Source organism: Podarcis gaigeae (assembly GCF_964106915.1).
Source record: "Podarcis gaigeae genome assembly, chromosome: 2".
NCBI classification, from domain to species: domain Eukaryota; kingdom Metazoa; phylum Chordata; class Lepidosauria; order Squamata; family Lacertidae; genus Podarcis; species Podarcis gaigeae.
Window position 1 is genome coordinate 52748808 of NC_139679.1, and position 23765 is coordinate 52772572.

Sequence of the window (23765 nt, forward strand, 5' to 3'; positions counted from 1 at the left end):
GCCGCCTTAGGCAGCCTTACTTGGAAGCACTTCCCACAGAGTTCTGTGAAACCTGCTTACCAGAAAGTGTGCTTAGGACAGCAACCTTCAAAGAATAACACTGAAGATATGTAATTTGAAAAGGCAGCTTAGAAAGAAAGAAAAACCTTTTTTAAAAAAAGAGTAAGAAGGTCTGCTCTATCCATTTTTTTATTCAACTATATTCTTTTTCCCTTCTGCAAAACAAACCACCTTTCCACATCCTACAGTGGACAATGGCAGATGCAGTAATATCCAACCCAGTTTATCCAACGGATAGTTTCTCTATGCATTTGGAAGCAAGATGGAGAGCAAACCAAGGGCTACTGAAATGGCTGAAGAACAAGCAATGATTAAGCACCCCCATCCACCCCTTGTAGGTTTGCTTAAATCATAGTGAATGTAAGACAGATGATCTAAGCCTGCAAAAATGTATCCGGTCACTTGCAGTAAATGTTTGTGAAACAGCAGATCCTCATATCCTGGCCAAAGTTGTTCCTGGTTTGGAAGTGTTTAAACAGTTCCTAGCGGTTTTCACTGGTGACCTACTTAGTCAGAACTCTAGACTGCCACATGCAAGGGAGGGCAGAGTTTCCCACAGTGGTTTGTAGTTCAAGATGCAAGACTGGATCTAGGACTCTGAACTATTGCCCTGTTGCTGTTTGACACATGCTTTTCCAAAGTGCTGAGAAATTTTTTCAACTCTGCTTATTCTGCCTTCTGTGATTTGAAGTATGATGGAAACGGACTCTTTAGTCTACATGAAAACTAATGGGGTCAACCACCAACATTCTAGGGTGCAATTAATTAACGAAGCACTAAACAGAATGACGGCAAATAATTGCAACCAACATTTTTAGATTTGACACACGCAAAGTGCCAAGTATTAAATAATGTGCTTTGTTCCTTCTAGCCTACTAAGCCAGATAATAGGGAACAGTGAATCACAGGGAAAGTGTAGGCCTGATTATATGCCATACACAAAGCTATAGGCCAGGAAAGCCAGAAGTCCCTGTTGCCAATGCTGGTTATGGTACCCATGATGTAGAGACACATCTATACTTCACTAATGAGGAAGGAGCAGTAATAAAGCAGCAGTTTCATGCTTCCTAACTTCTACAATAACTTGGCAAAACAAATAAATACATAGGAACAAGTTACACACTAACTGTGCTAGCTACATACAAAAGCTGAGTTCTCAAACAACACTAAGTCATGGTTCATTTTAACCATATTTTGTTCAGCAAACTATGAATTACAGGCATACAAACGAATGATGCCTTGTTTCTCCAAAGCTTTATTAGTTTTCCAGCTTCTCTCTCCTTGTGTCTATGTAGCTTAGCAAGCATCTGGAATGAAGTGGCAAAACAGGCCATGGTCAAGCAAGGCTGCTGGATTCAGACATATTACCAAACAATAGTTAAGAACAGAAGCCATGGTTCATAAGCCAACAACAAACCATTGTTTCACAACATGATTGGTGATCACAAGCTCAAGCAAACCACACTTCAGCTAAATAGACTGTAGCCTTTCTTCACTCTAACTGCTCTCCCATACCAGACTGATACAACCTTATGAGCAGCAGGAGAGATTTTATAGATCTACCAGTGCACCTAGTACATTGTGTGGAAAACAGTTAGCACCAGTATAATATTAGCATTATATTATAAGATTGACAAAGTACAGTGCACAGGCAATGCCTATCATGTGCCCCTCCTGAATACACAACTTGGAATGCAGAGAAATTTATTATATATACAGCCATTTAGTCCCAACATGGCAAGTCTCCAGCTCCTCAAGAAATTTTGGCTGAATATGCAAGGCTTGCAAGTTGTAAATACTGTCCTAGCTTGCTTGGATTATATTGTCTAGCACCAGGCCAGCCAAAGACAGTGCATATTTATTACTGCCAAAAGATTATTTCAAATAGTTTCTTAATTTCACACAAGTTCATTCTGATATACATTCAGCAATAAACATTCAGCAAAATATTTCCTGTATGTAACAGTGCAAGCAACAGGGAGCACAGCTACACAAGCTTTTAAATGTGGCTATTTCTTCCAACATGAAGCCAAGGAAGGGGGAAATACTAATTAAATGACAATAGTTACATTCTTTAGCAGGTAAGGCTTGCACATAACACAGGAATGTTCTACTAAACTGGGCCTTGTCAGAGACAAAAGTTCCACGTGGAACCTTATAATTTATCCCTATACAATGGCAGTCACTTTTGTTTCATTCAGTATTACAGCACGAAACAAACTTGCTCTGAAACATGTTTACTACTCCACCAATTTCCCTAAGAGAGGGAGAGATTTCAGACAGCAGCATTTAAAATCTAAAAACACACTAAGGAAAGGCATTTAAATTAAATGTGTGTTTTTTTTAATAGGGAAATAAAAAGTTGTTTTCAGCAAGGTCAGATATTCCTTGCATTTTTCATTCAAAAGTGAAGCGGTTTTGCAGTGTCTATATCCCTTATGTTACTCTGCAGTTTGAATTGTGGACTAATAAGAAAATCTCATATTGTGTTGACCTCATCAAAATATTAAAGATAACCTTTCTGAAACTGCTGCATCCAGTGCATTCTGGTATCGAAACTTCTGAAAGAAACTTAAGCATGCTGCTACAGAGCAGATGAAATCAGCAAAATATACATTTTACACGCTTCTTATCCTAAAGTACACATTTTGTATACATTTAACCCAAAAAGAAACATGTTGGCTTTTTTGTAAAAGGTGATCACTATAGTTCAAGATTCAGAAAAGTACAAAAACTGTGGAGTAATTGCATTCTGGTATGTATATTAGTCCAGTAATTGCAAAGCAGGTTGGATTGCTTAAAAATGCAGGCTGAACATAATCCTTGAGCATCCTTAGCACACGTCCAGTTCAGAAGTGATGATCTCAGGCCAAATAAACCATGGTTTGTTGTCCTGAGAACAAACTATGTGCCCACATCCTCCCACCTCCCCTCATGTGCCCAGCTTTTGGTGCTTATATCCTGGCTTTTAAAAAGTGTCCTGTGATGTCAGAATTAGGAAACAGTGTTTTGACAAGGCAGGATTATGATAGCCAAAATTGGGAGCACAAGTGGGGTTAGGAGAGGACACATGCTTACTCTCCAGCCAATAAGCTTTGGCTTAACTGGCTTGAGTTCATTGTATCTGAACCAGGCCAAATAACCTCAAATATGGTCTTAAATATTTTGCATGCATTTAAATACATCAAAATTCAAATAAGCAAAACTGATCTCTTTCTCTGAAAGAGGAAAGTGGGACGCTTGCAGACATCTAGCTCTGCCAAACAAGGACAGTGTGATCCAGTTATATTGCTAGAGTTAGTGGCAGGGAATTGCATTCACTAGACAAAAAAATAATAATCATTTGGCACATTTTATAATTGCCAAAGGATGCTATTTTTATTTCTGCTTGGCAGATGAGTCTGCAAGAACCTGACAAGTTCATTCACGACTTCTCAGGGGACCTGACAAGCTCTTTCTGGAACCCTGACCTCCCCGCACCCCCACATGCTTAGCCTCCATTGATTTCCCCCAGCCACATAGACAAGTGCACTGCAGACAGGCACACTGGTGAGGCCAGTATTGTTTGCTCCATCCAGGGTATTGCAAGTGCACAATTCCTCCTATGCCTCATTATCCAATAGTTTTTCTGGATGTTTTCTGTACTTCTGGATTAGTACCTACCAAGCCTCAAAATTAGAGCATGGACACATCCCATACAAATGCACTCAAATTTTAAAAAAGGTGTGTGTTGCACACCACTGTCTAGTCACCAAAGAAAGAGAGAGGCAATGTCACACCAGGAATAAACAGTATATCCAAAATAACACACCGTTAAAAGCATCATCAGCACATATTGGATGAGCATAACTAATGCTGCAGAAGCCATTGCCATGGTGGTGCTGTCATTTTGTTTCCTGTGATCTAAGAAGAGGTGACTATACCGTGACAGGTTAGGAATGTGGCTGATCTCACCATCATTCAATGTACCACCAGTGGAGATGGGATTGGGGAAGGAGAGCCCTGGGCTTTTATAACATTTTCTCTCTCCATCGGCAGCTAGTAAAGACAAAGGCAAGAATATAGCTATATGAGGTCTTATGGAGCTGGGAACTGCACTGAAAGGAATTACTTGTGAAGCACACTTTGAAACCCTCTGACAAAACAGAGGGGTTAACAAATTTATTTAAATTGGCCCATGTAAATATCTAAAATGCACAGAGCTGCTCCAGAGAAAGGCTCTGCGACTACAGCACCCTGTCTAGTATTGCTAATCTCCAGAATAAAATAAAAAGAGTGAAAAGGCACAGTTCATCTTCTCTGGGACATATGTGAACACCACAGTGTTTGCACATAACGTTAAAGCAATGTTTAAAATAAACCACGGATTCATGTGAATGATCAGCATACAGTGGTACCTCTGGTTACGAAAGCTTCAGGTTACAAATGCTTCAAGTTATGAGCTCCGCTAACCTGGAAGTAGCTGATCCTGGTTGCAAACATTGCCCCAGGAAGCGAAAGGAAATCCCGCGCCTCAGGATAAGAATGGTTTCAGCTTAAGAATGGACCTCCGGAATGAATTAAGTCTGCAACCAGAGGTACCACTGTACTGTAATAGTGTGTGCTGGTCATTAGTGCCCACTTTACTCCTCCCTCCCTCCTCTACAGTATCTGCCACATTGGAAGGAAACAAACCAGAGGCTGGCTTACACATGTATACAAACCTTGATCAACTCCTGCCTGGAAACCTATGTCCCCACTGTAGAGGGACACATGGATCCAGAATTGGCCTCCACAGTCACTTACAGACTCACTGTTGAAACCATGTTTAGGGAAGACAATCTTACTTGGCTACAAGTGATCGCCAAAGAAGACAAACCACAACATGGTTTGTTTATCTCCAAACAAACTACGAGTGGAAACCAAAGTTCATTCTTGGCTTACTCAATCATTGATGATTTGGAGGAAATAAACCATGATCACTGATTAACATGCAACCAGCTTCTGGTTTGTTTTCTCCCACAGTGTGGCAAATCAGGTACACTGCTGACTTTTGGTCCTGCCAGTCTAGGAGTTATCATAATTTAACCCAATTGATTAACTTAAAGATAAATGAGCTGAACTAACAAAAGTCAAGGGTTACAGATAGGTAGCCGTGTTGGTCTGCCATAGTCAAAACAAAAAAAATTCCTTCCAGTAGCACCTTAAAGACCAACTAAGTCGATTTGGTATGAGCTTTCGTGTGCATGCACACTTCTTCAGATACACACAGATACTCAATCATCAATGATTGAGTAAGCCAAGAATGAACTTTGGTTTCCACTCGTAGTTTGTTTGGAGATAAACAAACCATGAGTTGTGGTTTGTCTTCTTTGGCGATCACTTGTAGCCAAGTAAGATTGTCTTCCCTAAACACGGTTTCAAGTCAAGGGGTCTTATTCAAGCCATTCAATGGATGCCAGTATAAAGCTGGAGTAAGAAATAAAGCTGAAGGAACAAATTAACATTTGCTTACTGGTGGCATTTCATGTCAATGAAAGATGCTGGGGAGGACACAACTAAACACATGAACCCACTACACAAATAGGAAATGATGAGTCTGGTTGGGAGAAGAGGAAGATCATGAGGCCGGATGGCTGTGGGAGATTAGACAGGCTCAGTGAAAAAGTTGATTACTGAAGCCAATGTTCCAGCTTGGACTACAAACCTCTCTCTATTGTTTAAGATTCCTTCCGAGACAGCTGGAAAAGAGCACCCTTCCTTCAACACAATGTCATCCTTTCCAAACTCCTGTTTTCTTTGGATCTGAAATTAAGTGGCACTATTTAGAAAGGGCCCCCAAATAAGAGGTTTGAGGAAGCAAAGGAAAACGAAAAGGGATGTTTCTGCCAAAAGAAGCATTTTGTTACGACTAGAATTTAATTTGCTTCTCTAAAGGTTTTTTAAAAATACAATTTTTAAAAATATTTTTGCAAAAAGTATTATGCCTTGAAGCATTCAAGCAAATTCGCGCTCATGATCAAGAACATTATGTAGCATGCAGGACAACAACAGTGTAACTCAATAAAACAGAACAATGAGAACATTAGGAATACGGTTCTAAACAGTTATTACCAAGCAATGGTACTGCAAAGTAAAGGCTGGCCCACACCATACATTTAAAGCACATCTAATGCACGTTTTGGACCATAAAGAAGGCTGATCGCCGAAGAATTGATGCTTTTGAATTATGGTGCTGGAGGAGACTCTTGATAGTCCCATGGACTGCAAGAAGATCAAACGCATCCATTCTTAAGGAAATCATCCCTGAGTGTTCACTGGAAGGACAGATCGTGAAGCTGAGGGTCCAATACTTTGGCCACCTCATGAGAAGAGAAGACTCCCTGGAAAAGACCCTGATGTTGGGAAAGATTGAGGGCACAAGAAGAAGGGGACGACAGAGGACGAGATGGTTGGACAGTGTTCTCGAAGCTACCAGCATGGGTCTGACCAAACTGCGGGAGGCAGTGGAAGACAGGAGTGCCTGGCGTGCTCTGGTCCATGGGGTCACAAAGAGTCGGACACGACTAAACAACAACAATGCACGTTTGAACCACATGACTTCTCTCTAAGTATCCTGGAAACTGTAACTTGTTAAGGGTGCTGGAAACTGTAGGTCTGTGAGGCAGAAACTACAGTTCCCATGATTCTTTAGGGAAGGTCATGTCCTTTAAAAATGCATGTTATTTAAATGTATGGTGTGGATCTGCCCTATGGGTGCATAGTTTTGGAATCTGAGTTTCCTACACTAGCCATGAATTATGTCTCCAAGCTTATGCTATGGTTACAATAGGCATGGTTTGTGCTGTATTTCATAAACCAACTCAGTGCTATAATTGTAAAGGATGGAGATTAAGATAAATTAATCTTCTCTGCAGGATCTGTACTGAGCTAGCTGTGCAGATGCTGACACCCTGACCCCGTTTTAACTTTACTATCAAATCCTCCACTCTTACGTTCAACACTGCAAATTATTCCATAATAAAGAATTCTGAATTCTGAAGGAATGAGGATCTCATTTTATCATCACAACTCTGTGAGTGAAGTTAGGCTGAGAGGGGAGAGGGTGATCTGCCCAGGGGCAACAATGTTAGTTCTGAACAAAGCCCTGAATTTTTGTGGGTCCTGGACATTTCAGAGCCAACTAAAGGTACACTAAAAGGGAAAAATATCTGTAGGTCTTGGGATACCACATCTGATTGGATGCAAGAGTATGATTTCACTTAACAATCTGGGGAAACAAGGCTCATGGTTTCAAAAATAGCTCCCTGGTTAATCAGAAAATGATACTCAGCCCAGCATTTCAACAGTTCAATGCACAAATGATAAACTTATAATTAGAAATCACTCACATAGAACATGGCTGCATATACAAAAGTAAGAAATATCTGCAAGTGAAGCAAAGAAAACCATTCATTATCAATTGATGTTGGGATGTATCCTTTCTAAACCAAAATGAACTCTTTTTGCTGTTTGTGTGGTGTGTGTGCTCTTTTCAAAAAAAGGACTTATGAATGGAAAAATGTTACTTTCAGAAGGAAAGAAGCCATGATAGGAGAAACCATAAGTTTAGTTTTGTTGTAGAGCTCTGCTTTTTAAAAAAACAAAATAAAACACCTGCATTGCAGGGGGTGGAACAAGATGAACCCCTTGGTCCCTTCCAACTCTGAGTCTGTGATTCTGTCTGTGATTTGATGATTTCAATAATTTTGTTATCAGTCGCAGTGAAACCTATTTCTAAGTCTGCTTGCAGATGTCGGTTTTATATATAAATAAGTACGGTACTACTAGTGGTATTTATCAGAAACAGCACAATCGGAGCATTGTTTGTTTGCACTTAAATATGTAAATACAATTACAGATAGGTAGCCGTGTTGGTCTGCCATAGTCAAAACAAAAAAATTCCTTCCAGTAGCACCTTAAAGACCAACTAAGTCAGTTCTTGGTATGAGCTTTCGTGTGCATGCACACTTCTTCAGATACACTGAAACAGAAGTTTCCAGACCCTTCTATATAGTGAGAAGGTGGGGAGGGGTATTACTCAGAAGGGTGGTGGGAATGGGTGATTGGCAGATAGCTGTGATGAGCCTGTTGACGACTCTTAACGACTGCAATAGGTCTTACAGGAAGAAGCAAGGGGTGAAAAGGTGAAAAATGGCTTTGTCATGTATAATGAGATAAGAATCCAAGGTCTTTGTTCAGGCCAGGTTTCTCCATGGAAGCCATTTTTCACCTTTTCACCCCTTGCTTCTTCCTGTAAGACCTATTGCAGTCGTTAAGAGTCGTCAACAGGCTCATCACAGCTATCTGCCAATCACCCATTCCCACCACCCTTCTGAGTAATACCCCTCCCCAACTTCTCACTATATAGAAGGGTCTGGAAACTTCTGTTTCAGTGTATCTGAAGAAGTGTGCATGCACACGAAAGCTCATACCAAGAACTGACTTAGTTGGTCTTTAAGGTGCTACTGGAAGGATGTAAATACAAGGCAGCTGGGGTCACTAAACTGTTAAATTGTGCTGCATAGCACTGTGAGTAATCTATTCAGAACACAGAGATAAACTTGCTTGCTCCATTAAAGTCAACTGGCCTTTTGATTCCACTGTATTTCTCCAATATAAAGAAAAGAAAATTTGCATTGAAATACAGTAGTACCTCGGTTTACAGACGCTTCAGGTTACAGACTCCACTAACCCAGAAATAGTACCTCGGATTAAGAACTTTGCTTCAGGATGAGAACAGGAATCGCACGGCGGCGGTGGGAGGCCCCATTAGCTAAAGTGGCACCTCAGGTTAAGAACAGTTTCAAGAACAGACCTCCAGAACGAATTAAGTTCTTAACCTGAGATACCACTGTATTTAACCTAAAGCCTATATTGCTAAGAAAAGGACAAGGAAATTGTTCTTCTCCTATGATGTTATTTATCGTATTGTTAACATACCAGTGGTATTAATAACATACCAAGGATGCTCGAAAAATCCAATGCACTGACAACCCAAAGCGGCTTTCATATATAGCTTGCATTTCATTGCATCTGAACAGCTGAAGAGTCCATTTAGCTTTGTCTGTTTCAAATCATAACTCTTAAATTATCTAGCATAACTCAGCAAATACATCTGGTATGAACTGCAATTTCTTACGTGTTTAAAATCCAGGGGGGATGGAAGAAAGTCATGTTAAATATTCCAATGCACATGATTTAGGCAAAAGCTTCATTATGGATGTATTTATTTTTAAACACATGTTTTGGCCAAAAAGCTAGCCAGCCATGTCATTCTAACTCCCTTTGATGGGTAAAGTCAAATTAACAAGTGCTCTAGGGGATTTGTGAATAGAGGGAGGAAAAGGGCACCCTGGGTTTCCACTCACCCGGATTACAGCTCTGACACTTTGATTTTCTTTCCCCACAATAAAAACTGTGAGTTGCTTTATTCATAAAGTTCCAAAGGGTTAAGAAAGAAAGAAAGAAAAATGTGATTACTGTGCTGCATCTGGATCTTTAGCCTTATCAAAGCTGTCATGGGACACAGAAAATGTTTGCACGTTTTATCTGAAAAATGTCAACCAAATTCACAGAGCTAGTCTGTAGGGTATAACAAGAAGGTCTTCCTTATCACAAGCAAACAAAGCAATTATTCTGAATATGGAATAGGGAAGCAAAAAACATGGAAATTGGCAGTTTCAGTGTTTCTGTTGCTTCAAGTCCTTCCTCCATCCACCCCCTCTCATGCCCATGGGACCAAAATTCTGGCTAGCAAGGAAATTTTCACATAAAAGCCAATGGCACTCTCTGAAGCTACATACTTTCAGGCCTGAGAACATCTTTCCCCAAAAACATAACCCAATGGATTCCACCCCCACCCCATGCTCCTTGGCTCAATGTTCTGTTCCCATGGCTTAAATATGTGGGTCATTGAAGATCTAGACATTTAACAGAAACTAGGATAAGAGAGAGACATGCCCCTCCTGCCAAGGCTTCCAGATCCTATTTGCAAGAGGACATTTATTGAAATAAGTGGAAGGGGAAAGAGGCGAGTTTTGAAAACCATTTCCAGAAAGGTAGCTGTACTGTTGTCTTGCTTTTGTTGCAAGCAGTTCTTAGTGAGGACCAGAATAGTTTCTGCTGATCAAAATAGACCAGCATGGGGCAAAATGATCACAGGATTTACCGTATTTTTTGCTCTATAAGACACACTTTTTCCCTCCTAAAAAGTAAGGGGAAATGTGTGTGCGTCTTATGGGGCGAATGCAGGCTGCGCGGCTATCCCAGAAGCCAGAACAGCAAGAGGAATTGCTGCTTTCACTGCGCAGCGATCCCTCTTGCTGTTCTGGCTTCTGAGATTCAGAATATTTTTTTTTCTTGTTTTCCTCCTCCAAAAACTAGGTGCGCCTTATGGTCTAGTGCGTCTTATAGAGCGAAAAATACGGTGCTCAGTGTAAAGGCAATTCCTTATACAAAGCGCTTTACTTCTCAAAACAGTGAACAAGTAATAAACCTGAAAACCGCACATCTTAGGAAAGCATGAAGTATATGAATTCCAAACATGTGTGGTATAGTGCCAACTGTCTAACACTAAGCCAGGGGCAGCATCAAGGGTTGACATCACTGGGTCCTTGGCAAGGCCTTCTGCCCCCTGCTCTTTGCTGTTATAAGCAAGAAAGCAGGGAGGAGAGCCAGGAGTTAACTTCTGTATGTGTTGTCTTCTCCAACTCACTCCAAGAAATGGTGCCAATTGAGCCCAGAAGGAGAGGAAAGTGAATGGGAAGTGCCGAAGAGGAAAGAGTGTTCTGGAAGAGGAGTGGGGCACAGAAAAAATATTGCCCAAGCCCCCTCCCCCCCAAAAAAAACCTCCTAGAAATGGAAGTATTTCTCAAAACAAGACCACCTTTATTTATGCATTCATTCCAAATAAAATGTTTGAAATATTTCTATGCCACCTTTCGTGCAAATCCCAAGGTGGTTTACAACAACAAAGCGCAACTTAAGAAAACAAAATAAGATATGTAACAGAACAGAACAATAAATAAACAATCTGAAACAGTAACAGCTAACCGGCCAATCTGTTAAGAAAATCTAATCAGTAGCCCATAAAAACCAGGGGGAAATTAAATACATTTTCAGGCAGGACCAAAAAGAGTGAGCACCTTTCTTATTTTGGGGAGGTGAATGGTTCCACAGACTAGGCACTGCAAGATAAAAGTCTCTCTGCTTACTGTCAGGTGTTCTTCTCCAGCAGGCAGCAGCACAACCAGAAGAGCCTCATCCCAAGATTTTATGAGCTGGGGAAGTTGACATGGGCAAAGACGTTCCTTAAGATATCCAGGTCCCAAGTTGTTAAGCCTTTTGTAAGTCAACATGCCAAACTTTGTCTGGCAGCACGGCATGAGCATGAGTAGGCTGCTCCCAACAGCAGCCTAACTACTGTATTTTGAGCACAAGGGCTCCTCTCCACACAGCAGGGAAGAAAAGAAGGGGTACAGGGCCACCCCAAATCATTTTGCTGCCTGAGGCAAAGAACAAATTGGTGCCACCTCCCTACCCCAATTCTGTCACCTGGGTCAGCAGAGGATTAAGTTCAACAGTGGCAATGAGAGAAGACATGGAGAAAGTGACATGCAGCTGAGCAACAACTGCTGTCACAGGAAGACAGGGGCACAACCAAGGAGGGAGGCTACTGCTCCATTAGCATCGACCACCTAAGGCCATCACCTCACTCTGCCTAATGGCAGAGCAAGTCCCAAGGGAGGAAAAGGTAAATCAGAAGGGACAAGATAAATGGATTCCAAATAGAGATATAGGAACGAGGAGAGGGAATTATGAATTTCAAAGTGGGTTTGGGGATGGAGATACTGTGAGAGAGTTCTCAGATCAAAATAAGTCCCTGAGAATATGGGGGCAAGATGACACAATTGACAGAAGCAGCAAACAGGCCTTCTTAAGCAGGGCTTAGAGCTTTAGGCATGACAGCCAACGGCAGGAATTAGTGAAGGATGACCAAATGCAAAGGACACCAAGGGACTTGAAAAAGGAATTTATTGGTATTATTAGCATTGTAAAAAAATTAAGAGGAAAAAAATCAGCTGCTGTTGGTTCAACATGGCAAGCGACACCCGCCTAAGTTTCATCTTTGGGAAAGCTATTAAAGATACAGAGCCACTTCCAAATATGCATGTGGTCACCCTTTAACAGCCTCTCTCAAATTTGGATCCCCAGATATTGGAATACAATTCCCATTATCCTAACTAGCAGGACTCAGGAATGATGGGAGCTGTAGGCCAATAGCAACTGGGGACCCAAGGTTGAGAAAGGCAGCCCTGTACTATATGTTGCACCCGTCAGTTGACATCTGAAGGTGCCATTGTTCCACAGCAAAGGCAGCAAGGCTTGACAAGAGACTGATTTAAGTCAAACTTCAGAATCTGCTCTATATCAGTAGTGGCCCATGTCATGTCCTTTTCCACCAAGAGTTTTGTAGATTTTCAATTATTATCAGTAAAATTATAAACTGAATTGATATGAAGTACAGTAAACAGAATGAAATACAGTACTGACAAATTTCTAAGCAAAAAGTACCTTCAGAAATTAGCATGCATGCTCAAGAACGGCTCTCACTAAGAGTGGCTGGATTAATCATGCTTAACACTAACAGAGCTAGTTTATTTAAATCACAATTGACTGAAACCCCTAGGGCCTAATCAAGGGAGGTCAGGACAAATCTAACCAGTGTTAATCCATGTGTGACACACACACAGCATGCAAGAATTAAATGCCTTACAGAATAATTTGAGCCTTGTGGCTTGGGAGAATGCACATAGCAGGAGGGCGGGTGGAGGGAATACCATATGCTTGAGTGATAATGCAGAACACCAACAATGTGTATGCACACACAGCCTGCTGAGAACATATAGCCAGTTAAATCACAATTCACCATTAATTAGGATTGCCCCTTCGCTTTTTATTGGCCCTGTTTCTGTGCCTTTAACAGCAGCCCACCATTACGTAAATGGACAGGTGAAGCTTTTTATTTCCTCCACCACTGATCTCTATGCCAGGAAATGCTTCACCTGCTTATTTTCTTAGTGAAAGACGCAGGAGCTGGACCTATTTTGCTTGCTTCAAAGGTAGCAATTCTACACTTTGGCTAGGTGTCTTTTTCTTTCTTTTCCTTTTTACAGGATACAAGGCCACTTTAAGATTGAGACAAGCCAAAGGCACAAATGCAGGTTCCTACCATTCTGAAAAGCAGGCGCAAGGAGGGCAGGGCCCAATCAAAACCACAGGAGGACCAAAAAGTTAACACTCAGGGGCTCCTGCCCTGGCTTTTTCCTTTTTTTACAATAAAACAAAACAAAACCTTGCATCATATCTTATACCTACAACAAGAAAACACTATACAGTGGTACCTCGGGTTAAGGACCTAATTCGTTCCAGAGGTCCATTCTTAACCTGAAACTGTTCTTAACCTGAAGCACCACTTTAGCTAATGGGGCCTCCTCCTGCTGCACGATTTCTGTTCTCATCCTGAAGCAAAGTTCTTAACCTGAGGTACTATTTCTGGGTTAGCTGAGTCTGTAACCTGAAGTGTCTGCAACCTGAAGTACCTCGGGTTACATACGCTTCAGGTTACAGACTCCGAAAATAACCCAGAAATAGTACCTCAGGTTAAGAACTTTGCTTCAAGGATGAGAACAGAAATTGTGCTCCAGCGGCACAGCGGCAGCTGAAGGCCCCATTAGCTAAAGTGGTGCTTCAGGTTAAGAACAGTTTCAGGTTAAGAACAGACCTCCAGAACAAATTAAGTCCTTAACCCGAGGTACTACTGTATGGTCAAACTATATGTGAATGCAGGAGATGTGTGATCTTGACTTTTGGATTTTCTAATTTATATTAAAGAAGGTGGAGCAGGCTCCAGATTTGACCAGAACACTGGAGGCGTAGACAGCGGCACACAGAGGGCAGGGCAGGGCGTCAGCGGAGTGGGGTAGGGCAGAATCCCATGGCCTGAACCTGTTCCATTCCGGCGCCCTGCAGGCCCTAGCTACGCCTCTGGTTGTAGAGCACTAACCTTTTCTTCGTTGGCATTTCCCTCATTTAGGCACAAACTGTAAATAGGCTTTCAGAAGAAGGGCGGAAGCAGGGTGAACACATGGGCAGGTGGTGTTGGAGTCTGGTGTCACTACATGTCCAATAGCTGCTTTGAAGGGAAGTGGTTTGCTCAAGAGAACAGGGGTGGGGTAGTGTGGCCAGTGCTCCTGCCAAATCAAATCCAGAACCCTTATGTGCCTATCTTAAGGTTAATTTTTAAAACCCTGGGAGATTCAGTCACTGTGTCGTGTTTGGCTCTCATATGGCATGAGTACACCATGTCTTCACACTTTTCAGATAAATATTGGGGGGCAAGGAAATAAACCCCCAATCAGATTTGTTATCACCATCTGGTTATAAATAGCCAATGTAAATGCCCTTTCCTGGATCTTAGACTGAGTGGCATAACCATCAATCCAAGAAGAACATTGAATTCCTACCAAACTACTTTAATAGGCCCTGTGTGTCCACAGGGAAAGCACTATCAAGCATATTGGCATTCAAACTGGGAAAGCTTGCAAGAAAAAAGAAGAAGGCGCCGGAATTACATGAGCGCACCAAGAGTAGAAAAGGCTTTTTGGAATACAAATAGCACACGATGAATTTAGGGGTGGGCTTGGAGTAAGACCCATCTATTCCCACCAAAAACATGGAATTGATCTGCAGACAGTTTGATGAGTAATACTTTTGTAGATGCTATTAAAATGCCTGGCTCTCCCTCTCAGTATATCCCAAACACTGCTGTCCCTGGAACTAATTACTTAGGAGCCAGGGTGGTGGTGGTGGTGATGGAATACTACATAGTCCCAACATATTTAGCAGTTGTTCTGTCACTTAAAGCCAGCACCGTTTCCTTAGCAATATCTTCCTCCCACGGTTTCCTGTTCCTGCATGCTACACTAGACAGAGGCATTATGTACAGCAATATGAATATCAAAGTGCACACAGAGATTTGGAGTCACTAATCTCATGCGTATTTTTAAATTTAAAAGGGGGGGGGACCAAAAGAAAGAAGCTGACATTTTGAGAAACTGCAGATTCCTATGGGCTTTATAAACCTAGCCTACCCGCAAAAGGAGAACAGAACAAATCAAATTCTGGGAACAACACAGGGCCAAAACATTCCACCCCATCCTGCCCCCATGTCTTTTCAACATGTTAACAGTTTCAACTGGGATGTCACCCTTTATGAAACTGTTGGAGCACCAAACAGATGTTGTAATTGCTGACACACTGCAATATCCCCCACATATAATAGCCTTAAGTTGTTGGCATCAAGGTTCCTTCCAATGAACTTCAGCCAGGTCTGTTGCCTCCTCCAGCTGACAGGATTGTCAAAAGACAACAGTGAGATATAATTCCTGACCACCTGGGGAAAAAAACATTGTGTGGGCTTTTATACCCTACGTAAGTTATTTGCTAAATTTCGCACACACCGACTTTTCATCAAGTACCCTCCAGGCCTTCATTCCCTCATAATAACTCCCTTCCCACTCTCAATCATTTTTTTTCTAAATGCTTCCCTACCAGCAAAAGCATTTAGATCAGGAAAGCAGGGGGGTGGGGTTGAACATTTAAAACATTCACATTACTCTGATTGAAAATGGAACCTCCCATGGCTGCTTTGAAGTACAACAGAAATAAGCTGTTCACAGATCTTCAGTGTCCCATCTGTTTAGCTCTTGAAATGTATTGCTGTACACACACCTCACTATCCAGGCAGTGAGAGACCAATGCTCAGAGTTCAGTTGCTTATCAGGGTTTCGTTTCCTTGGCATGAATGCCAATAAAGACTGTGGTGTCTTTAGGATAAATGGCTTTATCTACATATATCTACAACTTGAGGATATGATGGAAAGGCTCACAACATTAATGCTTCAACCATGGGCATAGCCAGGATTTTTGTTAGGGGACAGGCTTTTGTTAGTGGGACCAGAACCTCAGATTTGTATTGGTTTTTATTGATTTGTGGGGGCAGCTCCCCCCACCCCTCCTTGGCTCTGCCCATGGCTTCAACAGAATTTGTTTCCCCATTAGGTTTCCAGGGAAGTTTCCCCACCCACAAAGCCATAGTTTTGGGATTCAGCCCACAGAGAAAGTCAAACCTCCCTGTCGGCTTTCATCTCCCAGTACCAGCCCAAACTCACCCACAAAGCTAGCCTCCCTAGCAAACTGTTTTCCTTCCTTGGATGACAAGGCATCCAAGCTAGGTGAGGGCTAGGTGGGAAAATGGCCACCCACTTCTAGGAGAGCACCATCACTTAGATGTCACTATGGCAACATGGCCCACTCTCTGAGCCATGCTAAAACAGGGTGATTTGATGAGCAGCTAAGTAGCCGAGCAAAGGAACTGATCTGACCTTTTTAGCAGCTTCTTCTACAATATTCTAAACCTCACAGAGATCATATCCCAGGCCTGGAAAAGACCCACAGATATAATTCAAACTAAGCCCCTTCAATTCCTATAAAACTACACTGCATATGAACACAGAATTTCCATTTTGGTAGAGCAGCCAATAACTACTGCTAGATTCATCTTCTATGGAAGGAGTGGGAAAACTGTGGCTCTCTAGAAGCTGCTGGACTACAACTCCCATCATCCCTGACCGTTGACCATTGGCCATTGCTGGCTGGGGCTGATGTAAGTCCAACGACATCTCCCCACCCTGTGCATTTGCTTTCATCTTGCATACAGCATATAAGAATTGCCTACCAGAGAGCAAGCGTGGAAGCATTTGTAAAGCAGAAGAGAAGCTTGATGTTATTTAAGTGCACATTTTATTTCAAGCCATCAGTGTGCTGCAAATAGGTCTAAAGATCAGTGTGGATTAACAACTGGTCCTCGATAAGTCATCCTCAAAATAACCCTGTAAAGATGTTGACACCTTTGGACTTCTCCTAGGACTAACGCTACCTGGATCACACTGGCTCCAGACTTAAAAAACCTCACTTCTCTGCAAGCAGCTCCCAGCAGGTGGGCTTTTCTTATGCAGAATGTATTGTGCTTAACATCCACTGACAAAAGCAAACAAGGTGCTGAATTATTTTGGTTGCTTAGAGAAATTATTTAAAGCCAAAGAGATTTTTTAAAAACCCTTGAGGTTATGCTGTATATGAGTCTCTACTTTTTTCTCCTTCTTCCTGTTCAGTGTAGCAAATCTCAAGTTTTGAAAAGATGAATAACTATTAAAAAAGACTCACAAAGACTGCCTCCTACACATTCCACTCAGGAATCTGAAGAGAACACTCTGACTCTCATCAAAGTAAGACAGCACCATAGACGGTAGACACAAACACCCATTTCTCTTCCTGAACTTCTGCGCTGAGCCGAGGAAGGGAACACGTTCCAAAAGCAAACATGCTGGCAGGAGAAATTCACTCCCACTCCACCACATGCCACAAGTCAAAAGGCGACCTGCCTGCAGCTTAGGCATATATCTTGCCTTCAGGGGAAAGTTGTGCAAATGAATTCTGTCACCACACACAGCAGCTTCACACACTCCTGACTGGGTGCTGTAAGTCCCACAACAAAAGCTCTGTCCTAAATAATTCATCAAGTAGCTTATGATTCCCAAGTCATCTCCTATCGTGGCTAATCCTCAGGGCCACAGATAGTGGCATAGTGTGGGTTGCCAGCACCCAGGGGGGTGGGAGGGAAACAGGAAGAACACACATGCACATCCAACTGGCTAATGGTGTCCACACCACCCAGGAGATTTCAGTCATAGAGATAATTAAAAAAGAGTCAATCCATTGTCTGGAGAGGTCACTTCCTGGTTCGCACAGAGAAGCCATTTTCAGTGGAGCCCAATGATGGAAGCGCACAGCTGTATTGAGGCAGCACCAGGTGTTGAAATTTTGCACCCCTAACAATTTTGTGCCTGGGGCAAGTGCCCCTGTGCCCCACCCCATGCTACACCACTGGCCAGAGACACTCTGCTTCAGCAGTGGAATTGTATTAGATGACTTCAGACCATTCTCTGGCCCAGTGTAATACTGTCCTTGAAGAGGATGAGAACTCCCATTTCGGTGCCCAAAATGACTTAGAGGTCTCATCTAGATCAGAACTGTTTCCCACTTGTATGGTGTCCTTCCAACTTTCTGGGCAGTAAATACATGGTGGCTCTAGCACAAGAGAGTTTTCTTATTAATGCCATCCTCTCTGGCCCACATTTCTCCTCTACTAAGGATAATTAAATTAGCATTAGGGAAAGAGTTTTGAGAGGCATGGCATGTTAAATACCTTTTCATTCATTCATAACAGTGATGGCAGCACCGACATCAGCATCACTAATTACTGCCAGCTTCTACAAAAAGCCAGCATCTCTTTTTTTTCTAGACCTCTAAATAATTGCTCAGCTAAGCCAGGAAATATTATGTGTTTGGTAACTAGTGCACATTTTATACAGTGCTATGAATTTGCTGCTGACTTGGGAGTTCAAAGCAGAACCTTAACTTAGCAGTGTAGCACTTCCAGTCTCCACACTGTCAATATAATTCGACTCTGCACATACAACTAAACAGCTCCCCCACCTCCAACTTCTTCAGAGCAGTTCTAGCTTTTCTTTTTCAAAACATTTACAACAGACCCAAAACAATAAAATAAAAAACAAATAATGAAAGGCAAATAGGTAGCTAACAGCACGATCCTAACATTGCCTTATGGCCACCTGGCGGGAAAGGATTGTAAGCTCACCTAGGCCAGCAGAACACACCACTATGCCAATAGAAAATATTTTCTGTCTGCATCGTGAATGTAATTTTGTTGCTGGGTTATGCTGTTCATCACCATGATATTTTCCCTTTAGGTTGGCAGTAAATATATTTTTTGCAAAATAAATTTAAAAAATTAAAGAACTGCAGCAGCATCCTTGCATTGGTAAGATGCTACCAGAGTGGAAGCCTTACAGCACCTTGCACAAACAGCAAAGATTCACAACTAAAGTGAGAAGTATTGCTGACCCTTCTCTCCTGAGAATACACACAAACACTCTGCTTCAGGACTCCAGATATAAAAAAACCAACCAGGACTGTCAATTCCATTGCTGCAATGAAGGTGGTAAAGACAGGCAAACATTAGTGAGGTGGAGGGGAGAGCCCACACCTCAAAACTGGACATCTACACACCATCCCCTCTCTTACCAGAGGCACCCTAAGGTGCTCAGAGAATTCAGGCTCCCATGGCCCCCTTCAGACCCAGATCTCCTTTTTCCAGCCACACTGGCCTCTCTCATGGAACCACCAGGAAGGTCCTAGGGCTGAACCTTCTGAGTTTCTTGTGCTTTCCACATAGCTCTCTCATTTGCAAAAGGTTTGCCCATCTCATCTGGATGTTAATGCCACTGTGATATTTGATTCCGATGATATTTGGGTGCTTGAGCACAGGATTGCACCTATGTTATGCTAACATTTTAGCACCAGCATAGCAGCCATCCGCTATAGGGGTCACCCAAAACAATTTTAGTCCCATGCTCGCTCACTTTAGATTAAGCTCACTGAGCTTTGAGGGGCTCTTACTTCTGAGTAAACACAGGATCAGGCTGCATATTAACATTTACAAAATGAAGACAACTGCTCATCAAAATACTTACTTGTGAAGGCCCACAGTGCTACATCACATCACATTGTTAGCTTTTTATTCAGTGCCGCTGTGCATAAACTTGGGTGATCTATCTGTAATGCATTATCACAAGAACATTGCTTTGCAGCTTAGGTTGCATTTTCTTCATTTTGTGGGTGGGAGAGAGATTTGAAAGCTAATCTGTACAGCTAGCTCTTAATAAATCACCAATTAATACAGTACAGCTAGATGTTGAGGCAATTAAACTTATGAATGCAGGCTGCCCTCTAGTGGTGGACACCTACCATTGCTGGATAGCGGGTCTTAATTAACATAAGGTGGCTCAAAAGCAAAAGCTTTTCGTTCCTCAAGAATGATAGAAATACAGCCACTCTTGGCTCCCCACTGCATTGCAAAAACTTGGAATGCAAATGAAAGTGCATGAGAAAAGGGCTGGTTTCTTGGGGCAGGCGAAGGAAGAGCACACAACAGATTGCAGTAGATGCTGTCCCCTGCTGGCATGCAGAGGAGAGATCTTTCTAGGTCATGACTAGTTTAGCCGCTTCGGTAGGAATGTAGACAGTATGGATGGGCACAAACCATGCAACTGGCATGGACAGTGAGGGGTTTTCAGTGGAATCTGTGCAGAATGGCTGATGCCTGGAAGGCACAGATACATAATGGTCTATTACAATATCATGCAGTCGAGCATGCTCTGCTGGCATATTGCCTTGAGTAAATTACCAATTCCATGCATCTGCCAATACCAGCGGCCATCCTGTCCTGGCTAATGGCTTTCCTTATGATGTACCAGCTCAAAATGGAGTGCAGGTGGCAAACAAGACCAGGAGAGAAATGGTGGAGAGGGAAGCTATAGAGACAGAAAGTAAATATCACAGAGGCTTAGGAACCCTGGCCCAGTGGCCAGCTACTGCCTACCCTATTGTACAGGGTGAGTCTTTTAAGAGGCCCCATGGAACATGTGTACTCTGTATCCATGGGGCCTCTTTTAAAGGACTCACCCTGTACAAAAGAAAGGCCCAGGGGAGGGATGGGGAACCTGTGGTTCTCCAGATGTTGTTGGACAGCAATTTCCATAATCCCCATGCAGCCATGAGCTCCCCATCCCTAACACAGAAAATGTGAAGTATCCGAAATAAGCCTTTAAGAACTCTTAAGAGAAGGATAAGCTGTTCAGCTGAAGTGGCTATGCATTGCCTAAGCTTCTATTGGACACCCAGGAAAATTGTTAAAATTTCAAATACAGTGGAACCTTGGGTTACATACGCTTCAGGTTACAGACATTTCAGGTTACAGACTCCGCTAACCCAGAAATAGTACCTCGGGTTAAGAACTTTGCTTCAGGATGAGAACAGAAATCGTGCGGCGGCGGCGCGAGGCCCCATTAGCTAAAGTGGTGCTTCAGGTTAAGAACAATTTCAGGTTAAGAATGGACCTCCGGAACGTTAACCCGAAGTACTACTGTAACTTAAAAGGTAACTGGCATTCTAGCTGAATGGGCATGAGATAGAGCTTCTTTAGAAAAACACGAAAAGTGATCTTGGTTGGGTTTTTTTTTAAAGAGAGAGTGAGTCATAGCCTGCCTATGTGTTTGCTACTTTCTATAACAGTAGGCCTTTGTATTGCTGCATTAATCCCTTTCTCATCCAAAATCATTCCCATCGGAACATCCAGAATGTGGAATTTGCCTTCTGGGGGATGAATGTGCATCACCCCATGGTAGGACTCAGCCCTACATCAGTTTCCTCCCACTGCATTGCCCTTTCCCACAGGCCTCCTCCATGTACCACCACCACAGCTTGTGCACTAGAAGGTACTGTGGTCTCTCTGCGGCTACCTAACTGGGCACTGGGCATACGAATTGTGGGTGTACTGAGTTGGGTGATGTCATGAGTTTGCTTGGCTATCATCAAGATGACCCGGGGGGGGGGGGGCTCCCTTCCAACTCCATGATTCTATGATCAGCACCTTCCATGCAGGGCTGATGTTGGAATGTGACTATATGAACAATATTGGTAGGAACTGGAGGAGTTGCCTAAGACAGTGTAGATGTGTCTGTCATTGTTGCTATGTCAGCTTTTGTTTCTAAAGTCGTTGATTCTGCTACAGGTTTAGCTAAAGCTTACCATTACATTTCACTGGCATAATACCCACTAGTACAGTGAGACTAAAGGATCATCGTGCCGGAAACTGACTATTAACCAAAACCTGCAAAGGTATTGACTAAATTGTCTTATTGAATTATACTGCAATTTACCAGTAAGTCTGACCTGGCAGAAACTATGAGTCAGGTGCATGAACCCACAATTTTTGTAAGTCTTAACTTTCCTATTAACTATCACACAGAAATTCATGGCAGCCAACATATAATTGTCTCCAACAGTCAAGGTGCTGTATTTTGAGCTTTCTATAGGAGGTATAAAGAATTGAATGAAAGACTGGGACTTGAGTTATTTAACTAACTCATGCAATAAGTTTCCATATAAAGTGTTTCTCTTGCATTCATATAACAGACTTGGAGCATAATGCTATTCATTAGAAGCCCCTTGTGCTCAGTGACCTTTCTCACAAGTAAGTGTGTTTAAAATTGCAGTGCTAGACAAGATAATCAGTACAGGATATCAGGTTTTATGAACCAACTTTTAGGCTTTTATTTATTAAAGCTCAAGCAAATTATAACTGCCATGGTGTATTATTTTCACCTTGCTTTTTAAAAAAGGAAAACAAGCTACACTTTACTAAGATAATGTATGCAAAACACCTGGAACATGCAGCTCTATACATGGCAATGAAGGTGGTGAGAATGGAGAAGTGCTGATCTCATTGCACTTTGGACATTGGGTTAAATACCGGTATTTGAGAGAATAAGCTTGATCGTAAAGCAGGTTTTAGAAACAAAACTCACCCTGATAAGGCCCATCTAAGGACTAAATGCCATCTACATAACATGCCCAGAATCTTATGGTTTTTGCAAGTCGTGTTGTTCTGCGAAAACACAGGCTAAAATGACTGCATGGGAAATGTGGCATGCTAATAGAGATTTGAAGTTAAATATTCATACTGATGAATAGCTATAGCAGCAGAGAAACCCTAAGGTTACAACCACATTGGCAAGGATACAGCAACAATATTCCCGCACACCAAACACAAGTATGTTTACTTGGAAGTAAGTTCCATTGATTTCACCACTTTGCTGAATCTAAGCCACTTTTGTTAGTAGGCAAACGTTAACATCGGAACAGGATTAACCTTATCCTTCCCAAGGGAAAGGCACGCTGCATTCATAGTGCCCTCTACTGGTTTTACCTGGCACAGCCAAGCCTGGTTGACGATCTCATTGCCGCCCACTGCTTTTGTGAATGGCCACTGCGCTTCCTGGTATACATTTAAAATTTGCCCAGGCTTGTCACAGATTGCACCCTCTCTTGCACCCCATGGCCACGTGGGTCACCTGTCTAAACGTTTCATTCACACGCCTCTCCACGGAATATCACGCTTCTATATGCGACCCACAAAACCTTCAATAACTGCGTGAGTTTTTGCGGTGCCACAACGAAGTTGAGCGCGAGACTGGCTCTTACTTCCCTTACCCAGGGGAGCGGCGCCCGAGATCCAGCTGCTGCTGCTGAGGCAGATGCGCATCGCCACCTCTAGCGGGACAGACTCCGTATTGCCCATGGCGGTGCGGTTGTTCCCTTCGAGGGCAAGAAAGGAGAAGGCGCGGGCAGCGGCGGGCTGGGGGTCTCCTGCAAGCGGACCGGCCGGCGGCTCCTCGGGACTTTGCTCTTCAGCAGTTGCAACTTCTCCCGCCGGAGCGCGCGTTCAAACCCGGCACGTGGGCGAGGGGGCCAGCCAATAGGTGGCGGCGCGGAGCACCTGCCAAATGGGCGGGCACGGGGCCTCGGCGCCTGGCGGACGGCGCTCCGGAGGGACGCCTCTGCCGAGGGAGGAGGATCGGGCTTCGTCGGTGCGCCGGCCTCGCCATTGGAGCGTTGCAGGGCGGCAAAAGGAATGGGGC

The 23765-nt window shown here is 42.8% G+C and overlaps 1 protein-coding gene across 1 annotated transcript in view; it reads right to left on the minus strand.

Annotated features, from left to right (window-relative positions):
* The window catches only part of NEURL1B (neuralized E3 ubiquitin protein ligase 1B), a 187751-nt gene extending 164311 nt beyond the window's left edge, over positions 1-23440 (minus strand). The window contains exon 1 of the mRNA XM_083726135.1: positions 23338-23440. Within this exon, the coding sequence (XP_083582261.1) occupies positions 23338-23425 (88 nt within the window). The 5' untranslated portion in view covers positions 23426-23440. The remainder of the gene's footprint in view (positions 1-23337) is intronic.
* Between the last annotated feature and the right edge of the window lie 325 nt (positions 23441-23765).